We start from the raw sequence: 20137 nt of genomic DNA, 5'->3' as shown, positions 1-20137 counted from the left end.
TTTTTGTTTGTGTACAAAACGTGACGTTTCATTCAGTTTTACATGTTAGAACGTGTTGCTTTTAAGTTTCACTTTCACTTTTACAACGTGGTAGGCCCCTAATGACCCACATCTGTGGTATACTGATAACGCCTATTTAATGGCAGTCGAATCGGGTGGGAAATGTGACATCCACTGCAGAGAACAAAAAATTGCAGCAGACAAAACCATCAGATGTGTGTGGAGTGATAAGGAGACTGTAACCTTCCTTAATTATTACATGAAACGCCATATTTTCATCACATTTTCCACATTGTTTTCATTCGTTTTTGAGGTTTGACTGGAGCTCTTTCAACTATACCATCTTCTTGCACTTCTTGTCTTCTGCAATGGTTTAACGGCACCCGACTGGAGAATTAGCACCACCAACTTTTTTATCTTGTTGCGCCCAAATATTTGCATAACAGTAGTGGATGGAAACCCACATTATTTCACATTTTCATTTGTGGATTTCTTGAAAATTTGGTTAAAATTGTGCTTAATTTGGATGGGCAACAGTTATATTCTAACTATATATCACATACAAATTATGTAAATGTTAAACAGCTAGTAAGCGAAGCAAAATTAAAAATCATTTTTGTTTTCAGACATTTTGAAACTTTGATTTAAAACTCAAGGGGTGTACAAACCATTCCACTGTATACTGTATGTAAAGTCACTCTTTTGCACTTCTATTAATTCCTTAAGCCAAACGGAAAATGTACTCTTGATGTTAACCAATGACTGTTAGATGATTAAAGCTTATTTCAAACAGATTTCTGTGATGATAAGAAGGAAGCTCATAGAGTGTTCTGTTTCTGCCTGAAACAAATCCTTTAACTTATAGCATTGTTATTCAATCAATGTTTCTTTGCTCACATATGAGGTATTTCTTGTGCATATTTTGTTTGCTCTGTTGCACTTCTGGGCAACGAGTAGTAAACAGACAAAGATTTGATTATAGAATTTATTTGGCTTACACATTGATGCATTACTATCTGTTATGCGTGAGTACAAAAAGCATGAGTACATTTACATTCTAAAAGTTTTGCAGTGTAGCAGTAAAAAAAAAAAAAAAAACACAGTAGTACATAATCAGTATAAAAGCATAGAAATGCCAGTACGTCATATCACAAACAGAACGATTTTTGGAAATTCCAGCAGTATACAACACATCCACCATGTGAAATCATCCACCATAACAAAGATCCACAGGATGAGTCCGACTGCTGTCAATATTCACACGGTGTCTCACATTCTGGTCTCTTCTGATGGCCGGCTCCTGAACTCCTTAATGACCAGATGTAAAGGCAGCCACTTCTTTAATGAAGCTTTGATCGCTATGATCCATCTGTAAAGAACATCAGAAGCATCAACATGACAACATCTGTTCTGAATGTCTCGTGAAGCGCCGTCTGACTTATGTCTCGTTTTGTAAAATACAATGGAAATGCAAAGAGAAACCTTGCACCAGAGTCTCATAAGTTTATTCTCACCGTTTATTCTCAGTAGGATTTTCAGCACAGAGGTGGAAAGTCTTGAACTCATCAGACGGAGGTTTCAGCTCAATGGTGGATTTCTTAGATCCATAGGGCTGCTCTCGCACAATGTACCCCTGAAGGTAGATCCCACCTGAAGACACGGATGATAAAAGTGATCAATGTTTCCTCACGTTTCCTTCACCAATGTCTGAGAAAAAAGTGGTCAAATAGATAAAAACAGGAAGATGCGAAAAAGGCGGATGTGATGCAGGTGTATAGAAGGTACACTCCCCGTCATTTTGATTACATTTAGCACCATGCAAGGACCAGATGACAGTGAATACATCTGAAGATGGAAGCACCGTATTTGAGGCAAGCATATCAGCTGTTTGGTAAGAACATGACAATTGTGACATGTGTCAGCAGACAAAGGAAAGACCAGCCCTGCACACATGTTGTCACTGAACTGTTACCTGGGTCTAGCACCTATATCTGAGTGAAGTTTTTATGGAGTTTATCAAAGCGCCCCGACTGCTGTGAGACATAAAAGCTGTCTTATCGCAGGTGAAAACAGGAACACATTCACATGGACGCGAACAATATGTTACATTTTACCTTGAATGTGCATGTTACATTCATGTTGACATGACATGCAAATGATTTCACTGAAAATTGCACTCTATGTAACAAGGGTGACCCCAGAACTGAACTGAAAGTGAAACTTATCTATGCTCTCTCCAAAGACAGCAGGCTCCGTTGACAAAAACAGTATAGAATTTGAAACATGACATACCAAGTGCATGAGTTGCGCGGATACCGCTGTACAAGGAGAGGCAGCCGTCCTTCAGAATGCAGTAGTGCTGGACCCACATGTCCAGGTTTTTGTCCATTTTGTGAAGCAATCCGAGACACTCCGGGTTCTTCACAGCCAGCGGGGGCAGATTAGAGTTGTGTTTGGTGACATCCATCCACACGTGGTTCTAAAAACATGAGCGGCAATTGAGGAGATTATATATTTAGCCTGAAGGCTAAATATATTAGCTGATAAGCCAGTGTGAGTGACAGCGTGACACGTTCGTTCTAATCTACCTCTGTGATAAATATCGCAGTCACACAACATGCAACTTTTTAAAATGTTTGCAAGGCCCATTTGATTTATGACATATTTAGATAATACCTGTGTGATGGGATGAATGGCTCTCTCCATCGCTCCCAGCCACCTAAAATCACAAAGATACAGCTTAAACGTGATCTTAGCCCCAAACATTTTCTGAATTAAATCACTGTTGAGGTTTGAAATGCACCGATACCGATACCAGATCGGTATCGGTGCATATCAGTCCAAAGCCTGATGTTTTCAGCTTTTTGTGCAAATGTGAAATACATACAAGAGCAGATACATGGAAACATACTGAACACTATCTTTGCTTTAGAAAGTTCTGCACTATACCTTTTCATCTCCTGGTTGGAGATGGCACAGAAGAAGTACACTCGGTTACCAGACTGCGGGCGGCACTTGAACACAAATGGTTTTCCCAGAGAAATGTCGGGTCCCACCTCAGCCCCTTCCAGTTTCACTGCTGACAAAGTCTGCCTCTTGCCTTCATCCTGTAATGAACATGAAGGAATGTCTTTGTTTTATTTTGTGTTTTCAGAAACTAGATTACATAATAATAATGACGATGATGATGACGGCTCCCTGCTCACCCGTTTGTGTCTGTAGTAGAACAGGCAGCAGTTATGTGTGAGTACGAACCACCTCTTCCTCCAGCCTTTAAACAGGCCAGACTGGGTACGCTTGTGAAGATAACCACGACATGCTGGTCTGGGGGTGTTCGGGCTGCGGGCGATGTCTGACCCAATAGTCAACGTGAGAACATCTGGGCCTGCAATATCAACAACATTGCATTTTAATCAACATCCATTTAAAGAGGGACTCTCTGTAAGAATCAGACTTCTTAACAATGACACCTGTGGCAATAAAAAAAGTTGTGTAAAAAGTTACATATAGTCCCTTTAAGTATTTTGATCAACACCACAAGTGTGCAGTTATTACGTTGGGTCAAATTTTCCAACCGGCCACCGTCAGCCGATATATTCATCCAATTGCCCAACCCTAATTATCACCCATCATCAGGCCTGGATCACAGCATACCTTGCCTGGCCAACTCAGCAGCCTCAGAATGAGGGATGCTGGTGACATCAGTTCCATTGACAGCGAGGACAGAGTCTCCGACCATCAACCCCGCTTCTTCAGCAGCCCCATCTGCAACAACAGAAATTAAAAAATGTAGCTTATAGAGCAAACACACAGAGTGGAAGCCTAGTCCAAAACCCAATGGCGAGTTACAATAATAATACCCAATGGTTAGAATAACAGACTTTAACCACATACATAAATTGTGTATCACTGTAAAGCTGAGACTCCTCTGGATCCAATGAGCCAAAACTAATATATTAAAGTTTGCAGATTTGGCTTTTTTCTGAAGTGTAAATACCTGAATGCAAACAAATCAGAATAAAGCAAACCTCTCAGTTCGGAAACTACGACCCCTAAATGAGTCGGCACTGCAAACTAGGAATTCACTTACTTGTGTCAACCTCTGTGACCACAATGGGTTTAGAAAACTGGATTCGAAAGCCCCAAGGATACTCTCCTGTCCCTCTCCTGATCTTCACAGTCCTCTCACGAACTGAAAAGGAAGAGAAAGTTTAGTGTAGGAAGATACATGTGTATTCATTTGCCTCTACATGGTGTTTAAACCACGTCTTAAAGCAAGAGTTAATTTACAATTGAAGAACTTCCGACTGCAATTCAATACTAAATACATTTTCCCGTGACCATGAGCTGAATAAAGTCAGTTGTCTTGTAAAATCCCAATCTCTGGCTTACTTGAGACAACTCGAGTTCTGCTATTGAGGCTGGGAGGAACGGCCCCTGGTTCGACATCGTCTCCTTGGTAAATCCATGCTGACGAGTGGAACGTCTCCGTGTAAAAGCCCCTCTCTTCCTTGTCTTGAACTGTTATGTCATTAGAGCGAGTATCCTCCGATACTAGAAAAAAATATAGGCAAGAACACACCAACATTTTAACTTTGTAACACAATACACCCGACACAGATCGATAGATCAATAAGCTCATCACCCAATCGGGGAGTAGCGTATATGAGGAAAAGGAAAGAATGCACTTAGTTACATTTCACCACTGAATACTGTGCTTGCTCCTCAAATTGGGGCACTTGGTAGCCTAATTTTATGATTATTTTGATACATCCTCCTTGACTCTAAAGCTGGGTATACACTGTACGATTTTAGCCCATTTCTGGCCCGGATTTTGAGCGGCACAACTCATTTTAGAGTCGGAACGAACTTCAGCTTCGTCGGGCGTCGTTTGCCGTGCAAAGAACGTAATTTTGGTCGGCCTACCACAGGCTCTCGCACAGTGTACGCCCAGCCTTAGAGATATGTCCAAGATCAGCCCTAAAGTTACCTGATTCCTCTGTGATGTCGCTGGTAATTGAGCTTCCTCCAGCAGAGCCCCACTGCTTGCTCTCCTTGAAGAGATTCCGCCTCTTGGCACAGTGGTCAGAACCAGAACCACTGCTGTCTGGATCTCTGTGAACCACAGGTTTCGGATGCTCCTTTGCCTCTAAGGAAGCTGGGAATGATAATAAACAGTCACAAAAGGGCAGTTTTATATAAATAATTGACAAGAAATTAGTTACTACCACTAACGTTACGGTAACTTACGTCCGAATACAAACTGCTTATCTGCTTTGTCCGTTTTACTGAGCTGCTCTTTTGTATGGATTTCTGCTTCTGTTGAACCTTTGGCAGGACATGATGCAGGTTTGTCTGGTTCCTTTGTTCTTGTTGTGTCCAATTGCAGATCATTTGTCTGCTCAGTCATTAGCGTCAGAGAAGGGCTGGCATTTCCTGTTTTTTCAGGTTCAATCTCATCTGTAACCTCATTTGTGTTTAATGAATTGACACACTGCAAAGTGGACGTGCAGGGGTCTTCCAGAGCAGTTCTAGGGTGTTTTTCCATACCCAATGATGAGTCCGTCTGCAGGAATCTTTGCTCGTGTGTCATGACTGAGGACTTACTCTGTTTGGTTACTGAATCCTCTCGGCTTTCATATTTAACCTTATCATTGTGGAGTACAGGATGGCTCCGTAGCATTTGTTCATCTGTGCCGCTGCAGGACGGAGGGATGACTTGTACAGTGAGGGCTCTTTGACTGAGCTCCTCTGCAAGGCGCTCTGGGCTGTGATATTCTACTTCCCCCATTTCTTGGTCAAATCCACTGTCTACAACAGTGTCCAGACTTTCCATGTCCTTAAAACTGCTCAGTTTTAAGTCCAAATCCTGTCGTCTGAGATCTTTCGGATGGTATCTGACGCTGCTTCGTCTTCGTTCATTGTTTACCTTGAACATATCATCAGGATTATCCTCGGAGCTGCTCATATAGAGCGGACTGGGCAATGGTTGATTTTGATCGTGGCTGTTTTGGCTTTCTGAGACAGGTTTGGAACTTCCCTTGGTTTGTGAAGAATTATAGTCAGCGCCGTGATGAATCCTCTCAGTTTGGAGAAGAGGCGAGCACACGCTCAAAGAGGAAAACCACTCTGTAGAAGGAAACAGAGGATCTTCTTGCATTAATCCGAGACCCTCCGACATCCTGGGGAACGTTTGGCGTCTTTTCCTCGGGTACAAACACGCTCTGTGTTCCACGGTGGCGATACTGTTGTGTCTAATCCAGGATTTCCTCTTTTGACAGTTGATGAAGTCTTTGGTGAAGCTGGACCTGTTGGTCGACACTGAGGGCCTCATGAGCATGTGCTCATAGTTTTCTGATAATTGATCGAACGAAGGTGCCAGATCCGCTCTTTCCTCTTCATCTCCAGAAAATGGGGGTTCTTCGTTTTCGGTAGGTGTCGGGTGAAATTCCCTTAGATGTTCGTCAACAGGATTACGAGCGCTAATCCTGCAGGAAGCCAGGTCATGTGTTAGGTCCTCCAAAGTGTTATATTTAATGTCCGCAAAGTCTTGGGGTGGAGGGATGTCCCAGAACTGATCTCTACTGATGGGATATTGTTTCCTCTTCCATATAAAGTCTGTTGATATTAGTGGATTGGGATCGCCGTTGCATTGAGAGTAGTTTGGATTGTCCCCTATGTTTGTTGGATGGACAGAATCACTATGAGAATCTGTTTGTTCACTTACGTTGCCAAAGGTGAATCTGTAATTTGTATTTTGATCGTGATCAGTGACATTTTGTGACGGCTGCTCAGACGACTCGTTATTCGGTACCCACGTCTCTCTGCTCTTAAAAAATGTCTCAGCACAGGCCCCCTTTTCATTCATGAAAACAAACGTGGTCTTGATGCCGGGAGTGTTCTCTTGTACAATTTCTTGAATTTCAAGTTTCACATGTGACCCGGTGCAGTTGATTGTCATGATGTTAGTAACTGGTGTTGATGTTAGATTTTCAGGTAAAGGTTCGTGTGACTGTTCGACAATGATCTTTGGGGATGAATCTTCCACGTCATCGACAGACACCGACGTTACTGTCCTCACTCCTTTGTCTTTGTCCTCTGTTGTTTTGGTATAAATTCTCCTTTGATTTGGATACCATTTCACACGATAATCCTGTTTAAATCGTTTCACCTTGGGTGGAGCATTGTTGTATTTTTCCTCGTCGTCGGATCCCGACAGAACATTTTCCTTTCGAAGAGAGTCCGACTCACCCTTTTCAACAATGTCATCTTTGTAGCTGACACTGTTACTTTTGTTCTGCTTTTGAAAGATGTTTGGTGAGACGCTCCCTGAAAGTAAAAAAAAACAACAAACTTAATGTAATATATTATGTATGTAAGAGATTTTACAGATCACAATATATAACCATACTGCAACATTAACATATACCATGTCTACCAAGAATGTACCACCTCCTCATAATTTATGAATAAAATCAAATATTTATATTACATTGTATTGAAAATAAAACATATCAAGTCTTGTGAGCACAGTTCTATTCCAACCTCCAATCACAGGTCATTTCATTGAGAGAGAGCGTTCCTATTGGCTGTTCTTTGGCTGGTGGGCGGTGCTTGGTATTTCCTCAACTGATCTCAACATGGCTGCTGTGTCACAAACTTTCTCATTTCACAGCTAAACAGTACACTACAAGAGGATTCTGAAAATATTTGAGGAGAGAAATAGGCATTACAGTAACAGAATATTGATTCATATTTGATCAGCGCTCCTTAGTTTGACCGTTTGGTCGGAGTTCGCGAGTGATTGACAGCTGCCTCCGTTCAATGAACAGCCAATAGGAACGCTCTCTCTCTCTGAAATGAGCTAGATTTTTTAAAGCCTGAAAACAGAGCCATGAGGAGGTGCAGAAGTCTAGTTTTCTCTCAGGACACTTGAATTACAATATGCTGAAAGGTTATTGTGGAATTTTTGCCCAATGATGCCAAAAATATTCAGCCTACTGCAGGTTTAAGTTTGGCAGGGAAAGGGAAAAAATGTAAGAACAAAATCTGTGTCGGCAATATTTTCACCTTCTGTCATGACACTGCTTCCAAATACTTCCTCTGAACACTCCAAACATTTTCTTTTATTAAGTCAAATTGAAAAATGCTGAATTGCTGGTGGTATTTTGTCTGGTTGGATTACAGTAATGTGAATGCAGACTGTCCTCTATATACTGTCTGGCCAACTGCGTCAACTGCGTGCAGGTGTGGTAAAAACGTCACTCGGCTAAGCACCAGATTAACCTCCACACCTCCCAAAGCTCCGACTCACGTTTACTGCTGCTGGAGCTCTTCCTCCTCTTGCTGTTCCTCCTCCTCCCCCTCTTGCTCATTCCTAAATCCACCGCAGTCCTCACATGAACTGCATGACAAGTCAAAGAAAAAAAGGTGTTACTTGTAAGATTTACCTTGATATCTAAAATGTAAATTTATACATTCAACAGATTGTTTTGGGATAAACATTTTCTACTCTTGCTGGTAGGAAGGAATTTCTGGGAAAAGACAATGTCCACAATTTTACATGGAAGTGAATACACCCCAGAAAGGCCAATAACAACCATGACAACAACACCAATAATACAAATAATACAAATAATAAAAATAACTAGAATGGCACTCGGAGAGCGCAGACCTCCACCAAGGTGCTTGACTTTAAAAACAGATCACAGCTCACAGCTGGCGGTACCGTGAGGTGGTCGGCTTATTATTAACACGGTGTGTTTCCGTGTAATGTATCGGCGGATGCCTCTCTCATTCAGCAGCCTTGTTATGTCTGTATAACGTTACACTACGTTGTCTCTCAGCCTGTCATCTACCGCTTTTTTCTTTCCCAGTGTGGAACGGCCAGCAGCTGCCCCCGCACCTTGGAGTCTCGCCACACATCCACAAACGTATCTCTTACGTTTGCATTATCAAATTTCATTCAAATCCATCGCAGACTTTTGGAGTAATCCTGCTAACAGACAGACAGACAAACAAACCAACGCCGTTGAAAACATAATCTCCTTGTCCCAAGGCCTTTAGCCTTGGCAGAGGTAATAATAAGGACAAATGATGTCTTAATGATGGCCTAATATTGTTTTTGTCATTCTCAAACTAACATGGACAAGTTTCTGGGGAAACACAGAAAACGTATATGGTAACACTTCATTTAACAGGTCCGCAAATTTCATGGTAATTAGGTGATAATTAGCAAGTAACCTATTTGAAATTTATTTGGAATTACTGCCAAATTACCCCAATATTTACCTTTATTATAAACGTTATAAAAATGTTTAAATGTTAATACATTATTATAGAAATTACTGACATCAGAAGGTACTAAATGGTCTAACTATATCTTTCAAACACATTTTGTGATCAAAGCAGAACTACTTCCATCCAAACAAACGTGATTGTGTTGGCACGTCGTTTAAACACCTGCAGCGCTCCTGCCAACAGATCCAACAGATCCCTGATCAAGCAGCTCATCTAAAGGGAAGGATTCAGTCTGTCTCAATAGACTGTGGCTGTAAATAAATACAACTGAAAACTATCTTAATGTCAAATATGTACATTTGAAAATGTATATTGATATGTTTATGAGAAACTCCTGAAAAAAAGAGGCTTTCCAAATCACAAGAGAAGAAGTGCACATTGAATTGTTTATAAAAAAAATGTGAAGAAACTAATAACAAAGTCAATCAGACGCTCAATCAGACACTTAATAAAAATAATTAAAGATCTGACAAGTTACAATGTTCTTGGAAGGAGGTCATATTAACCAAGCAGATAATATTTTACCTTCAGAAACCCAAATGAACAGTTGACTTACCTTTTAGTGTGAAGACCTGATGGGTGCTGTTAAACCTTAAATTCTCAGGTATGAAGAAGAAAAGCAGAGTAGCTGCTGCTTTCACACACTACAGACACATCGTCTCATGTGTCTCAGACTGCTCCACTTCTTATTGTTTCTATTCTCAACGTAAAGCAGCTTATTACATTTAATCTTATGAGCCACTGGTGACGTCAGCATGAGGCCTGTTTATCCACCGGCCAATGACGACAATGGAGATCAAATCCAAAAGATACTGTAGCTATATGTTTAAACATGTTTAAATCACTGCATTTATATATCCAAAACGCTTTACAAGTCGCCTCTCATTCACACGTGCAAACACACTGATGGAAACTACCAAGGTAGCTGTGCCTTGCCCAAGGACACTTTAACATCAAGCCAGCAACCCTGTGATTAGTGGGAGAATCACTCTACCTCCTGAGCCAACAAAGACACGTTTGCTTAAAAAAAATAGTTAAACGATTATTTTATTATCAAAATAGTTTCTGATTAGTTTCTAATTAATCAGTCAATTAATCTGCTAATCAGTGCAGCTCCACTGTTCACATAACTGATAGAAAATGTAGCAAGACATTTATACGTGAAACTTCTCACAACCAAAATCAAAGATAAATGTTATTAAGTTATGTTATCAGGCCATTAAATAGGCATTATCAGTCGCTATAAGCACCATAGATGTGGGTCAATAGGGGCCTAATACACCCACTACGTTGTAAAAGTGAAAGTGGAACTTAAAAGCAACACGTTCTAACATGTTGTAAAACTGAATGAAACTTCACGTTTTGAACATAAAGAAAAAGGCTTCTTTAGGTTTAGGCAATAAAACTACAACTTCTTTTGGTTTAGGCAACGAGACTAAAACTTTTTTAGGTTTAAGCAACAAAACTACAACTTTTTTAGGTTTAGGCAACAAAACTACAACTTCTTTAGGTTTAGGTAACAAAACTACAACTTCTTTAGGTTTAGGCAATAAAACTACAACTTCTTTAGGTTTAGGCCACAAAACTACAACTTCTTTAGGTTTATGCAATAAAACTACAACTTCTTTAGGTTTAGGCCACAAAACTACAACTTCTTTAGGTTTAGGCAATAAAACTACAACTTCTTTTGGTTTAGGCAACGAGACTAAAACTTTTTTAGGTTTAAGCAACAAAACTACAAAAAAATTTAGGTTTAGGTAACAAAACTACAACTTCTTTAGGTTTAGGCCACAAAACTACAACTTCTTTAGGTTTAGGCAATAAAACTACAACTTCTTTAGGTTTGGCCACAAAACTACAACTTATTTAGGTTTAGGCCACAAAACTACAACTTCTTTAGGTTTATGCAATAAAACTACAACTTCTTTAGGTTTAGGCCACAAAACTACAATTTTAGGTTTAGGCAAAAAAAAAGTTAGGTTTAGACAGTAAAACTACAACTTCTTTAGGTTTAGGCAACAACAAAACTACACGTTTTTTAGATTTAGGCAATAAAACTACAAGTTATTTAGGTTTAGGCCACAAAACAACTTCTTTAGGTTTAGGCATCAAAACTGCAACTTATTTGGGGTTTAGGCAACAAAAATACATACACAATCACATGAACAGAGGAAGGGAAAAAAAACTCTGGACTCAGCTATTAGTGCATTTTACAACTTTTAGGACCTAATGATTTAAATAAAGGCTATTAGAGTGTTCGTACAGTCAGAGTTACAGACTTCTCTTTCCCAAAGTAAGTCTATGGGGGAAACTATTTTTGGGCCCATCACGTGACGGACACGGAAGTTGTAGTACCGCCGTTTGGCCACTATGGAAATTTAGATCCTGTGGTTTTCCTGTGGGGCTTAGTGGTGTGTTGAGGTGCTTTGGAGAAAGTTCCCGTTTTTCAGATTTTATCTCATGCCCATGAACGCACCACCTCTCGCCTGTTGTGGAATGGAGAGTGACGTGTCAAGCAAGTGCCGGAAGCTCTCAGTCGGTCCAAAATGGCTTACCAGACTCTACAACAGGAGTACCTACAGATTCCTGTAGTTACCAGGGCTTATACCACCGCCTGCGTCCTCACTACCGCCGCAGTGGTAAGACTAACTCCCCTGCTCTCTGTGTTGGTGTGTTTCATAGCCTGATATCTCTTAACAAAGCCACTGTAACGTCTTAACTCAGCTGCTAGCTTTAGCTTTAGCAACCTGAGAGAAGGAGACGTGTCCAGATTCAGTTCATCAGGATCATAACTCTCCACATCGAGTCATTAAAGACGCGTTTAGATACCTGAGACTGCTTAGTTTTAACAGGTGAAACCATAGTTATAAGTGTTATGTAGGTTTATGTAGCGTGGTAGTCTATAGGCTCATAAGAGAGCTGTTTTACTGCTGTACAGTTTAACGTTATAGATGCTGATCACTAGAGCTGACTGGTGTCACGTTATAATGTGTCCGTGCTCCATAAAATATAACACAATACCTTTATGTATTAGAAAACTATTTAATTTAGTTATATGCTGTTATTGCATTCATATTGTCTGTCTAGCTATCTATAATAATAATAATAACAGTGGTGGAAGAACTACTAAAATAAAGTAAAACTACAGATTATGTAGAATTGTCAAGTTTTGTATTATTATACATGTTTTATTACTATTATGTTTTTCTATTGTTAATATATAATATGTAATAGTTTTTTTTAGCTTACTTTACTTTACTTTTTTTTATTTTACTTATCTTATTTGCTAATTTTACTAAATGTATCTTACTTAATTGTTATTCTTTTAGGCACTGGTGCTAGAAATAGTACTTTTTTATTTTATACACTTGTATTTTATACACTTGTATTTTATACACTTGAACTTGTTGTCATTTTGTTTTATTTTTGAGCAATCTTTGGCACAAGAATTTCAAGATTCAAGCCCTTTATTGTCATTGTATAGTACAACGAAATTAGATTGTGACAATCCCATAGGTGCTAATGAAAAGATAATACAATAAAAAAGAGAGTGCCATATAAATATAAAAGATAATACAATATAAAATATAAAAATACAATATGTATATTGATGCGATGACAGTTTTGCCAGATTATTGCACTGTCAGATAATTGTATAATTATTGCACAGCATCATATAATTATTGCAGTGATCAGCATATGTTATTGCACATATACGTACCAGTAGATTTACACTTTTTACATTGCACAAAAGTGACCAATGTGTTATTGCACATGTCCGTAACAGTACTTTTACATTGCACAATTTCCTTCTGGATAAATAAAGTTCTATCTTATTTTATATTACTTTTATTTAGTTACTATATTATTTATTTACTACTCTTGTTACCTAGCTATCTATAATAATAACAGTTGTGGAAGAACTACTAAACAAAGTAAAAGTACAGATTATGTAGAATTGTCACATTTTGTATAGTTATTATTTCATTAATTGTGAAAATGTCTACGGAGGAAAGCGTTTGAATTCTTTGGTATCCCTTGAAGAAGAAGAGTTAATGACGTCAGCTTGTCTCTGGAGTTGACTCTGGGAAAGTACCTCAACTGAATTTGTACTCTGCGTCTCATTCTTTCACTGTATCGCCTTTCATTGTTGATTACTGTTTAGCACAGCCGTGTGCAGTTCAGATTAAAGTACAAGGCACAAAATAGTGTCAAATAAACCTGCTAAACTAGATGCAGAGTCGTTTTTATTCAAATGTAACTTGCCATGCAAAGCCCTTTGTGCTGGCTGGAGGAATCATTGGTTAAATATTCACAATTACAACTCTGGTTTCATTTTCTTTTTTACCTGTTCTGAATTGTGGATACAACCTATTTTTTTTTAATATAAACTTTGTATCTGCAGAGAGGAGAATATATACAACGTACTTTGCATACTTCCTTATCACCCCATGTAAATGCGTTATATCAACCAAGAGCTCAAGACTCATCAAAACGAAATCACAACAAGCAGTGGAATGGGAGTTAGTTTACGTCTTTGTGACTACGGTTTAACAGTTTGATGGGGTTTTTATTGTCAGATGTATGTTGATGGTTGTCTCAAAGCTAGATCATTCATCTTTTATCATTATTGTCATCACCTTTTACGTGTTTGTTTTGTCTTCTCTCACAGCAACTAGAGATCATCACTCCATTTCAGCTGTATTTTAATCCGGATTTGATTCTAAGGAATTACCAGGTGAGTAATCTGACCCACCTGCTCATCTTCATCCTCATCTTCATCCTTTCGGAGGATTTCAGGGCACATACTGTAACCTTTTCATACACTTCACAGCCACAGTAAACTCAGATACCTATCTAAGTTAACCAAAATGTAGTGTTAATAAAGTTCAGCTGAAATGAAATTGCTTTTATTAGTCTGCTACAGCTACATATCTTTTCTATAATTCACTTTTAAACAGTAACCTCAAGGGATAAATGTATATTTTATATTTCTTGTTTCATGATGGTGTCCCCTAGTTCTGCATTAAATCAACAGAACACCGTTAGGTATCTGTCTACGTAGAGTTGACTGACTGCAACAGTTAAACAAAGTCACTAAAAAGCATTTTTTAATCAAGGGATTGACCAGGATTTGTTTATGCTACTCTTATGTGCGTAGCTGAATGTTCTCTTTCTTCTCTTTTTTGTAGGTATGGCGACTAATAACCAACTTCCTGTTTTTTGGTCCAGTTGGCTTCAATTTCCTGTTCAATATGATTTTTCTGTATCCTTCTCAGTTCCATGTCTCGCTTCATTTAGCAAGTGTGTTTGCATACTTTCTGTTTCACAAGGGGAAGGCTGAATGTGCTTTCGGAGATGGGATGATGAAACTTTACACTAAAATGGTGTCAATATAAGATGCACAATCATCCAACCAATGACAAATAAGTATGTCGTGGCAGTTCTTAAGTATTTAAGTGGTGATGATGAAATCTGTAAAATGTTTCTGTCTGAAGTTCTGTGTAGATTTCCTTAACCCTTTGCTTTCAGGTACAGATACTGTCGTATGCTAGAGGAGGGCTCGTTCAGGGGACGCACGGCTGACTTTGTCTTCATGTTCCTCTTTGGTGGGCTTCTGATGACTGTATCCTTCCCATTAATGTTTCAGTGAAAAACATTTTCACCTACAGATATGAGGTCTTTAATGAACAATTCAATGACTAGTAACTCATTTATTACATACATTTGACGTCAACATTGACAGCTGTCTGGTACAGCTACTGATGCCCCTCTGAGACCTACAATAGACCCGTTTTTGTCTTTTTTAGGGGGGTACAGGGGGTCTTTAGGGGGAGATAGCAGGTCAACAGTAGATGTCACATAGAAGTGGTGTACATCATCTGAAAGCTGGGAACCTGAAGATTAATTTGTGTCAAGTTCTTCTAGTCATAAATCAGAAATAAACATCATGAATGATGTGATTATCATCACTGGTCATTTTATACAGTGAGGTCAAGTTTTTAAAAAATGGTTTCACTACAATGAAATGGCTACTATGGGGACTAACATCATCACACATGAATACAGTTGGGCTCATTGGATCCACAAGAGTCTCAGCTTTACAGTGATACACAATTTATGTAATTCAAGACTGTTTAGGGACCCCAGTATGCAGAAATATTCAAACACATCATTTTAGAATAGGCGAAAATAACACATTTATACTGTATTCAAAAAAACTGCATATGATTATCATAAAGTGTGCATGTCTGTAAAGGGGAGACTTGTGGGTACCCATAGAACCCATTTTCATTCACACATCTTGAGGTCAGAGGTCAAGGGACCCCTTTGAAAATGTCCGTGACAGTTTTTCCTGTGCAGTGTTATTAAGCCTTCTTCATGACATGGTAGTATGACAGTGAAGTCAGTCGTGTGTGTGATGCCGTTATTATAGGTCAGTAAGAATTTCACTCACTACATCTTCTGATTCCTTCTTCATTATGGGCTACAGAGGTGGTAGCTCCTTAGTATGGGTCCATAAACAATACACTGCCTTTGTACTGTGTACAGGAAATATTCTATTTTTTATGAAACTACCAATGTCCTAACCACGAGCTTTTGGGATATGTTGCACCTGCATCTTGGCTGCTGGAGGATGACCAGTTTTATGTTATTCTGTTGATTGTCTGGAGCAAGTGATGCAAAACAAATATACCGGTGGTGTGCCATGTGCCCATTGTTAGTGTTATTCCACTTTAACTAGTGATATGTTGCTAGTTAGTTAATTGTCAACAGCATATCAAAACGGTGTGTCAGTGGGGTTTCACACACTTCCCCCTCTAGTATTAGGACAATTCTTGCTCTCCTTTGGTGCTACTCACTATTGGTATGCCAGTTATGTCCCACTGACCTCCACTTACCTCATAATAACTACCATACACCGTATATTTCCTGTTAGTAAGATGGATTTCGATCCATGCAACCGCAGGTGGTAGAAAGCCATAACAATTGATTGCATTTCTTCGCCATGTTCTTTAACAAGCTTTCAGATATTTGGCACTTTTGTGAGTCTGGTGTTCCTGGGTCAAGCCTTCACTATCATGCTGGTGTACGTGTGGAGTCGGCGAAACCCAAACGTTCGCATGAATTTCTTCGGCCTGCTGAATTTCCAGGCACCCTTCCTCCCCTGGGTGCTGATGGGATTCTCACTTCTGCTGGGCAACTCCATCATTGTGGATCTTTTAGGTACCTATCACAGTTTATTATTATGTTAGTGATATGCTAAGAGTCAAAGGAAAGAGGTGTGGTTGTTTGTGTACCGTACGAATAGTGCTTTTGTTAAATAATTTTTTATCTTTCTTGAGGTATCGCTGTTGGTCACGTCTACTTCTTTCTGGAGGATGTTTTCCCCAACCAGCCAGGTGGTGGAAGGTGGCTCAAGACCCCGTCTATCATGTGAGTAACAAACTGAAAGTCTAAAGTTACAGGTCTACAGGGGCGTTTTTTATCCCGAGGGATCGCCTTGCTTCCCAGCATTGTACGCTTGATGGGCTGCCAATAGACACAAGGCACTCGGCACCTGATTGGACGAATGCTTTCCCTCGTGGGCTGCTGCTCCCAGCTTTCAATTCGGAAACAATATGGTGACCCATTTGGAAACTTGCTTCTCTTATTTCATGAATATAGTTCACTGAAATGTGTTTCTGAAAACATTTTATGCAAGAAATAAACCATCTAGTTGCTGAATCTGTCTTTATTGTGGATCGACAACACTTAGTTTAAAAGTGTCTCGGGTGTTTCCAGAGCTGCATGGGACACCTGTGATTTGCTTAAAGTAACCTAGACCTCAACTTTATGCAAATGAGGAGCGGGCGACGTGAAGATACGTATCCACAGAATCCGTCCTTTCCACGCTTCCCATTCATTGTCTATGTAAGCAACCGTGCAATGCATTCTGGTAGCGTGGCGGCGCGATTCGAGAGACGGACCGTCACGTGGATAGATAGATAGGGCCAGAGCAACACGACCTCCTCTCCACCATGGAACCTTGAGAGAGGACTGGATTTTTGTTTTTAATTAAAAAAATGAATTTACGTTGGCACCAAAACAATTTAAGAAAGCTGTTAAAGGTTTGTTTTTATCTACCCAACCTTTTTCCTTAGGGATTTTCTCTATAAATTGCTTACTATTAATGAGTTTTTATTGATGACATAATAATGTGAATCTTATAAACAAATAAAATCTAAACCCCTCCTCCTCCTCCTCTTCCTCCTCTGTGCGTCTCCCACAGAAAGATGCTGTTCGACACACCAGAGGAAGACGCCAACTACAACCCGCTGCCCGAGGAGCGCCCGGGAGGGTTCGCCTGGGGAGAGGGACAGCGCCTTGGAGGTTAAATACGGCCCCAGATCTGTTCCTGATTGTCAGGTCACTTCCAAGGACATTCCCTCAGAGAGATGAAGGGGGACAAACATGGTCTTTGTTTTTTGACTTTGTTTGTTTAAGTTCTGGATGAAGAATGCCAAACAAGCAGAGCTGATTTGGAGATAACCCGTCTGTTGTCTTTGTATATGGGCTTAAATCATCCCCAGAAACTCTTTTCTCGACGCAACACGGTTGCTCTAAGACTATTTTAGAGAACGCTAAGGCTTCGGATGGAACTCTGGACGGTGAACCTTTGGGCTCGGGTGATGTTTGTCTTCATCTAAAAAGAAAAAAAAAGAAAAAAATTATTGATATAATACAACTGTCATATGAAAGAGAAAAAAATGACAGCAGTAAAATAGCTAAAATGGCGAGTGCATTTTTCTCTCATTTCACTTTTTAAAAAATAAATGTGTGTGGCAAAATGATGCTTTGGTTTCATCTCTTTGAGCTGTTGCTTGAAACCAAAGACGTCTCAACAAATACGATGAATTGATTCATACAAATAACATTATGGTCGGTAGAAAGGATCTTGTAACTTCATTTTCTGGCCATTGTAATATACAAATATCAAGATTTGTACTATTTCCTGTAGCTGTACTCCTTTTTTTTGTTTCATTTGATACAAACAGCCTTAAATAGGATACATGTAGGACGGTATGTCATACACAGAAAGGGTGAGTCTTGCCTATATTTGTATGTGACAATACTTTTGACTTATCTTATAGATTTTGCACACTTTTATTTGATGTTACTATGTGATCCGGTTGAAGTGGATTATAAATCCTGGTAAAGACATTTTTGGCTTCTGTTTGTTGCTCTTGAGAAGAGATTAAAAAAAAAGAAATTATGGGATGTGGTGATGCATTAAAAAGCTTTGTTGAATTATGCTTGATCAAAAAAAAATATGGGCCTTAAATTGAGTTTCTAATATTCTGTTTGTTGAGCGGGCTGAGATGAGTAATGGACTGTAATGAAGTCATAGTTTTATGGGTTTGAGGACATGAGGAAAAAACTTAATTTCAGACCCTGAACATAGCACATTTCTATTTGAGTAATCCCCAATGACAGGGGTCTGCAACCGGCAGCTCCGGAGCCACATGCGGCTCTTTAGTCCCTCTCCAGTGGCTCCCTGTGGATTTTTTAAAAATTAGTGGAAATGAATAACTGTTTATTTGTTTACATTTTCATTTTTTATTAATAATTGTTGTAGGTCTATGGTACGACGGAGTATTAGGGCCACATTGAGGAAAAAAAAATAAATCTGAGATTTCGAGAATAAAGTCATAATATTCCGAAAATAAAGCCAGAAGTTCACGAGAAAAAAAGTCATAATATTAGTATACTTATATAGTAGTATAGTATTAATAATAGTAGTAGTAATTTTACGTTATTTTATTTTTTCTTGTAAAGTTCTGACTTTATTATTGTAATATTATGATTTTATTCTCGTAAAGTTCTGACTTTTTTTCTCGTCATATTATGACTTTATTCTGTAAATCTCAGATGTTTTTTCCCTCAATGTGGCCCTAATACTCCGTAGTACATGTGCTCTTTGGCCCTCACTGTATTAGACTTATATACTATATACTTAGACTATAAACTGTGTTACCTTCATCACAATGCTCAAAGGTTTTGCGGCTCCAGACAGATTATTTATTTATTTATTTTGCCTAAAATGGCTCTTTTGATAGTAAAGGTTGCTGACACCTTCCCAATGAGATGGAATTACCATTTCAATACAGTATTTACAGATAAAGCTGAGTTAAATCTCACTTTAGACCAGTAGGGGGCAGTAATGGACTTTAGAAATTGTTCCTCTGCCTTTCGAACGAAGAGTAAGGCCAATGCTGCGTTCGTGATTTTCGGAAAAAGGAATACTCCACACGGATGTGTTCACTTAACATACTTTCTAAAGTGGGACCTGTCCAGCAGCTGTTGTAGTTTCACCCTGTGGATTTTTTAAAGAATTAGTGGAAATGAATAACTCATTTGTTTACATTTTCATTTTTATTTATCATTGTTGTAGGTCAATGGTACAACGGTACAACGGAGTATTAGGGCCACATTTAGGAAAGAAATAAATCTGAGATTTCGAGAATAAAGTCAGAGGTTTACGAGAAAAAAAGTCATAATATTAGTATACATATATATAGTAGTATAGTATTAATAATAGAAGTAGTAATTTTACGTGTTATTTTTTCTTTTCTTGTAAAGTTATGACTTTATTCTCGTTATATTATGACCTTTTTTCTCATAATATTATGACTTTATTATTGTAATATTACGACTTTTTCTCTCGTAAAGTTATGACTTTATTCACGTAATATTACAACTTTTTTCTCGTAATTGTATGACTTTATTCTCGTAAAGTTACGACTTTTTTCATGGAAAGTTATGACTTTATTATTGTAATATTACGACTTTTTCG

The 20137-nt window shown here is 38.9% G+C and overlaps 2 protein-coding genes across 2 annotated transcripts; one reads left to right on the top strand and one right to left on the bottom strand.

The window, feature by feature from the left end:
- Nucleotides 1-975: 975 nt before the first annotated feature.
- pdzph1 (PDZ and pleckstrin homology domains 1) lies at nucleotides 976-9988 on the bottom strand. Its single transcript, XM_074617937.1, has 13 exons — nucleotides 9857-9988; nucleotides 8315-8404; nucleotides 5251-7329; nucleotides 4991-5158; nucleotides 4393-4554; nucleotides 4091-4192; nucleotides 3655-3765; nucleotides 3207-3385; nucleotides 2950-3107; nucleotides 2677-2719; nucleotides 2293-2479; nucleotides 1515-1650; nucleotides 976-1369 (listed from the first exon to the last, which is right to left on the bottom strand). Exons 2-13 carry the CDS (start codon nucleotides 8373-8375, stop codon nucleotides 1270-1272), a joined length of 3486 nt encoding a protein of 1161 aa, XP_074474038.1. The 5' UTR covers nucleotides 8376-8404; nucleotides 9857-9988; the 3' UTR covers nucleotides 976-1269.
- A 1766-nt stretch (nucleotides 9989-11754) lies between these two features.
- Nucleotides 11755-18504, top strand: derl2 (derlin 2). The gene is made up of 7 exons (XM_074617960.1): nucleotides 11755-11939; nucleotides 13973-14038; nucleotides 14493-14566; nucleotides 14833-14926; nucleotides 16332-16527; nucleotides 16647-16737; nucleotides 17573-18504. The coding sequence occupies exons 1-7, from the start codon at nucleotides 11847-11849 to the stop codon at nucleotides 17676-17678; spliced, it is 720 nt and encodes a 239-aa protein (XP_074474061.1). The 5' UTR covers nucleotides 11755-11846; the 3' UTR covers nucleotides 17679-18504.
- The last annotated feature ends 1633 nt before the right edge of the window (nucleotides 18505-20137 follow it).

The sequence above is a fragment of the Sebastes fasciatus genome, chromosome 19, assembly GCF_043250625.1.
Source record: "Sebastes fasciatus isolate fSebFas1 chromosome 19, fSebFas1.pri, whole genome shotgun sequence".
In the NCBI taxonomy this organism is placed as follows: domain Eukaryota; kingdom Metazoa; phylum Chordata; class Actinopteri; order Perciformes; family Sebastidae; genus Sebastes; species Sebastes fasciatus.
This window is presented reverse-complemented; position numbering and strand designations above follow the sequence as displayed.

Bases quoted from the DNA above. Each gene is read 5' to 3' on its own strand.
- pdzph1 (XM_074617937.1), bottom strand. From the start codon at position 8,375: ATGAGCAAGAGGGGGAGGAGGAGGAACAGCAAGAGGAGGAAGAGCTCC. The intron at 2,480-2,676 runs GTATTATCTAAA...TCATGTTTTTAG, and splicing joins CCATTCATCCCATCACACAG to AACCACGTGTGGATGGATGT. The intron at 1,370-1,514 runs GTGAGAATAAAC...TGTTCTTTACAG, and splicing joins AATCCTACTGAGAATAAACG to ATGGATCATAGCGATCAAAG.
- derl2 (XM_074617960.1), top strand. From the start codon at position 11,847: ATGGCTTACCAGACTCTACAACAGGAGTACCTACAGATTCCTGTAGTT. The intron at 14,039-14,492 runs GTGAGTAATCTG...TCTTTTTTGTAG, and splicing joins TGATTCTAAGGAATTACCAG to GTATGGCGACTAATAACCAA. The intron at 14,927-16,331 runs GTATCCTTCCCA...ACAAGCTTTCAG, and splicing joins TTGGTGGGCTTCTGATGACT to ATATTTGGCACTTTTGTGAG.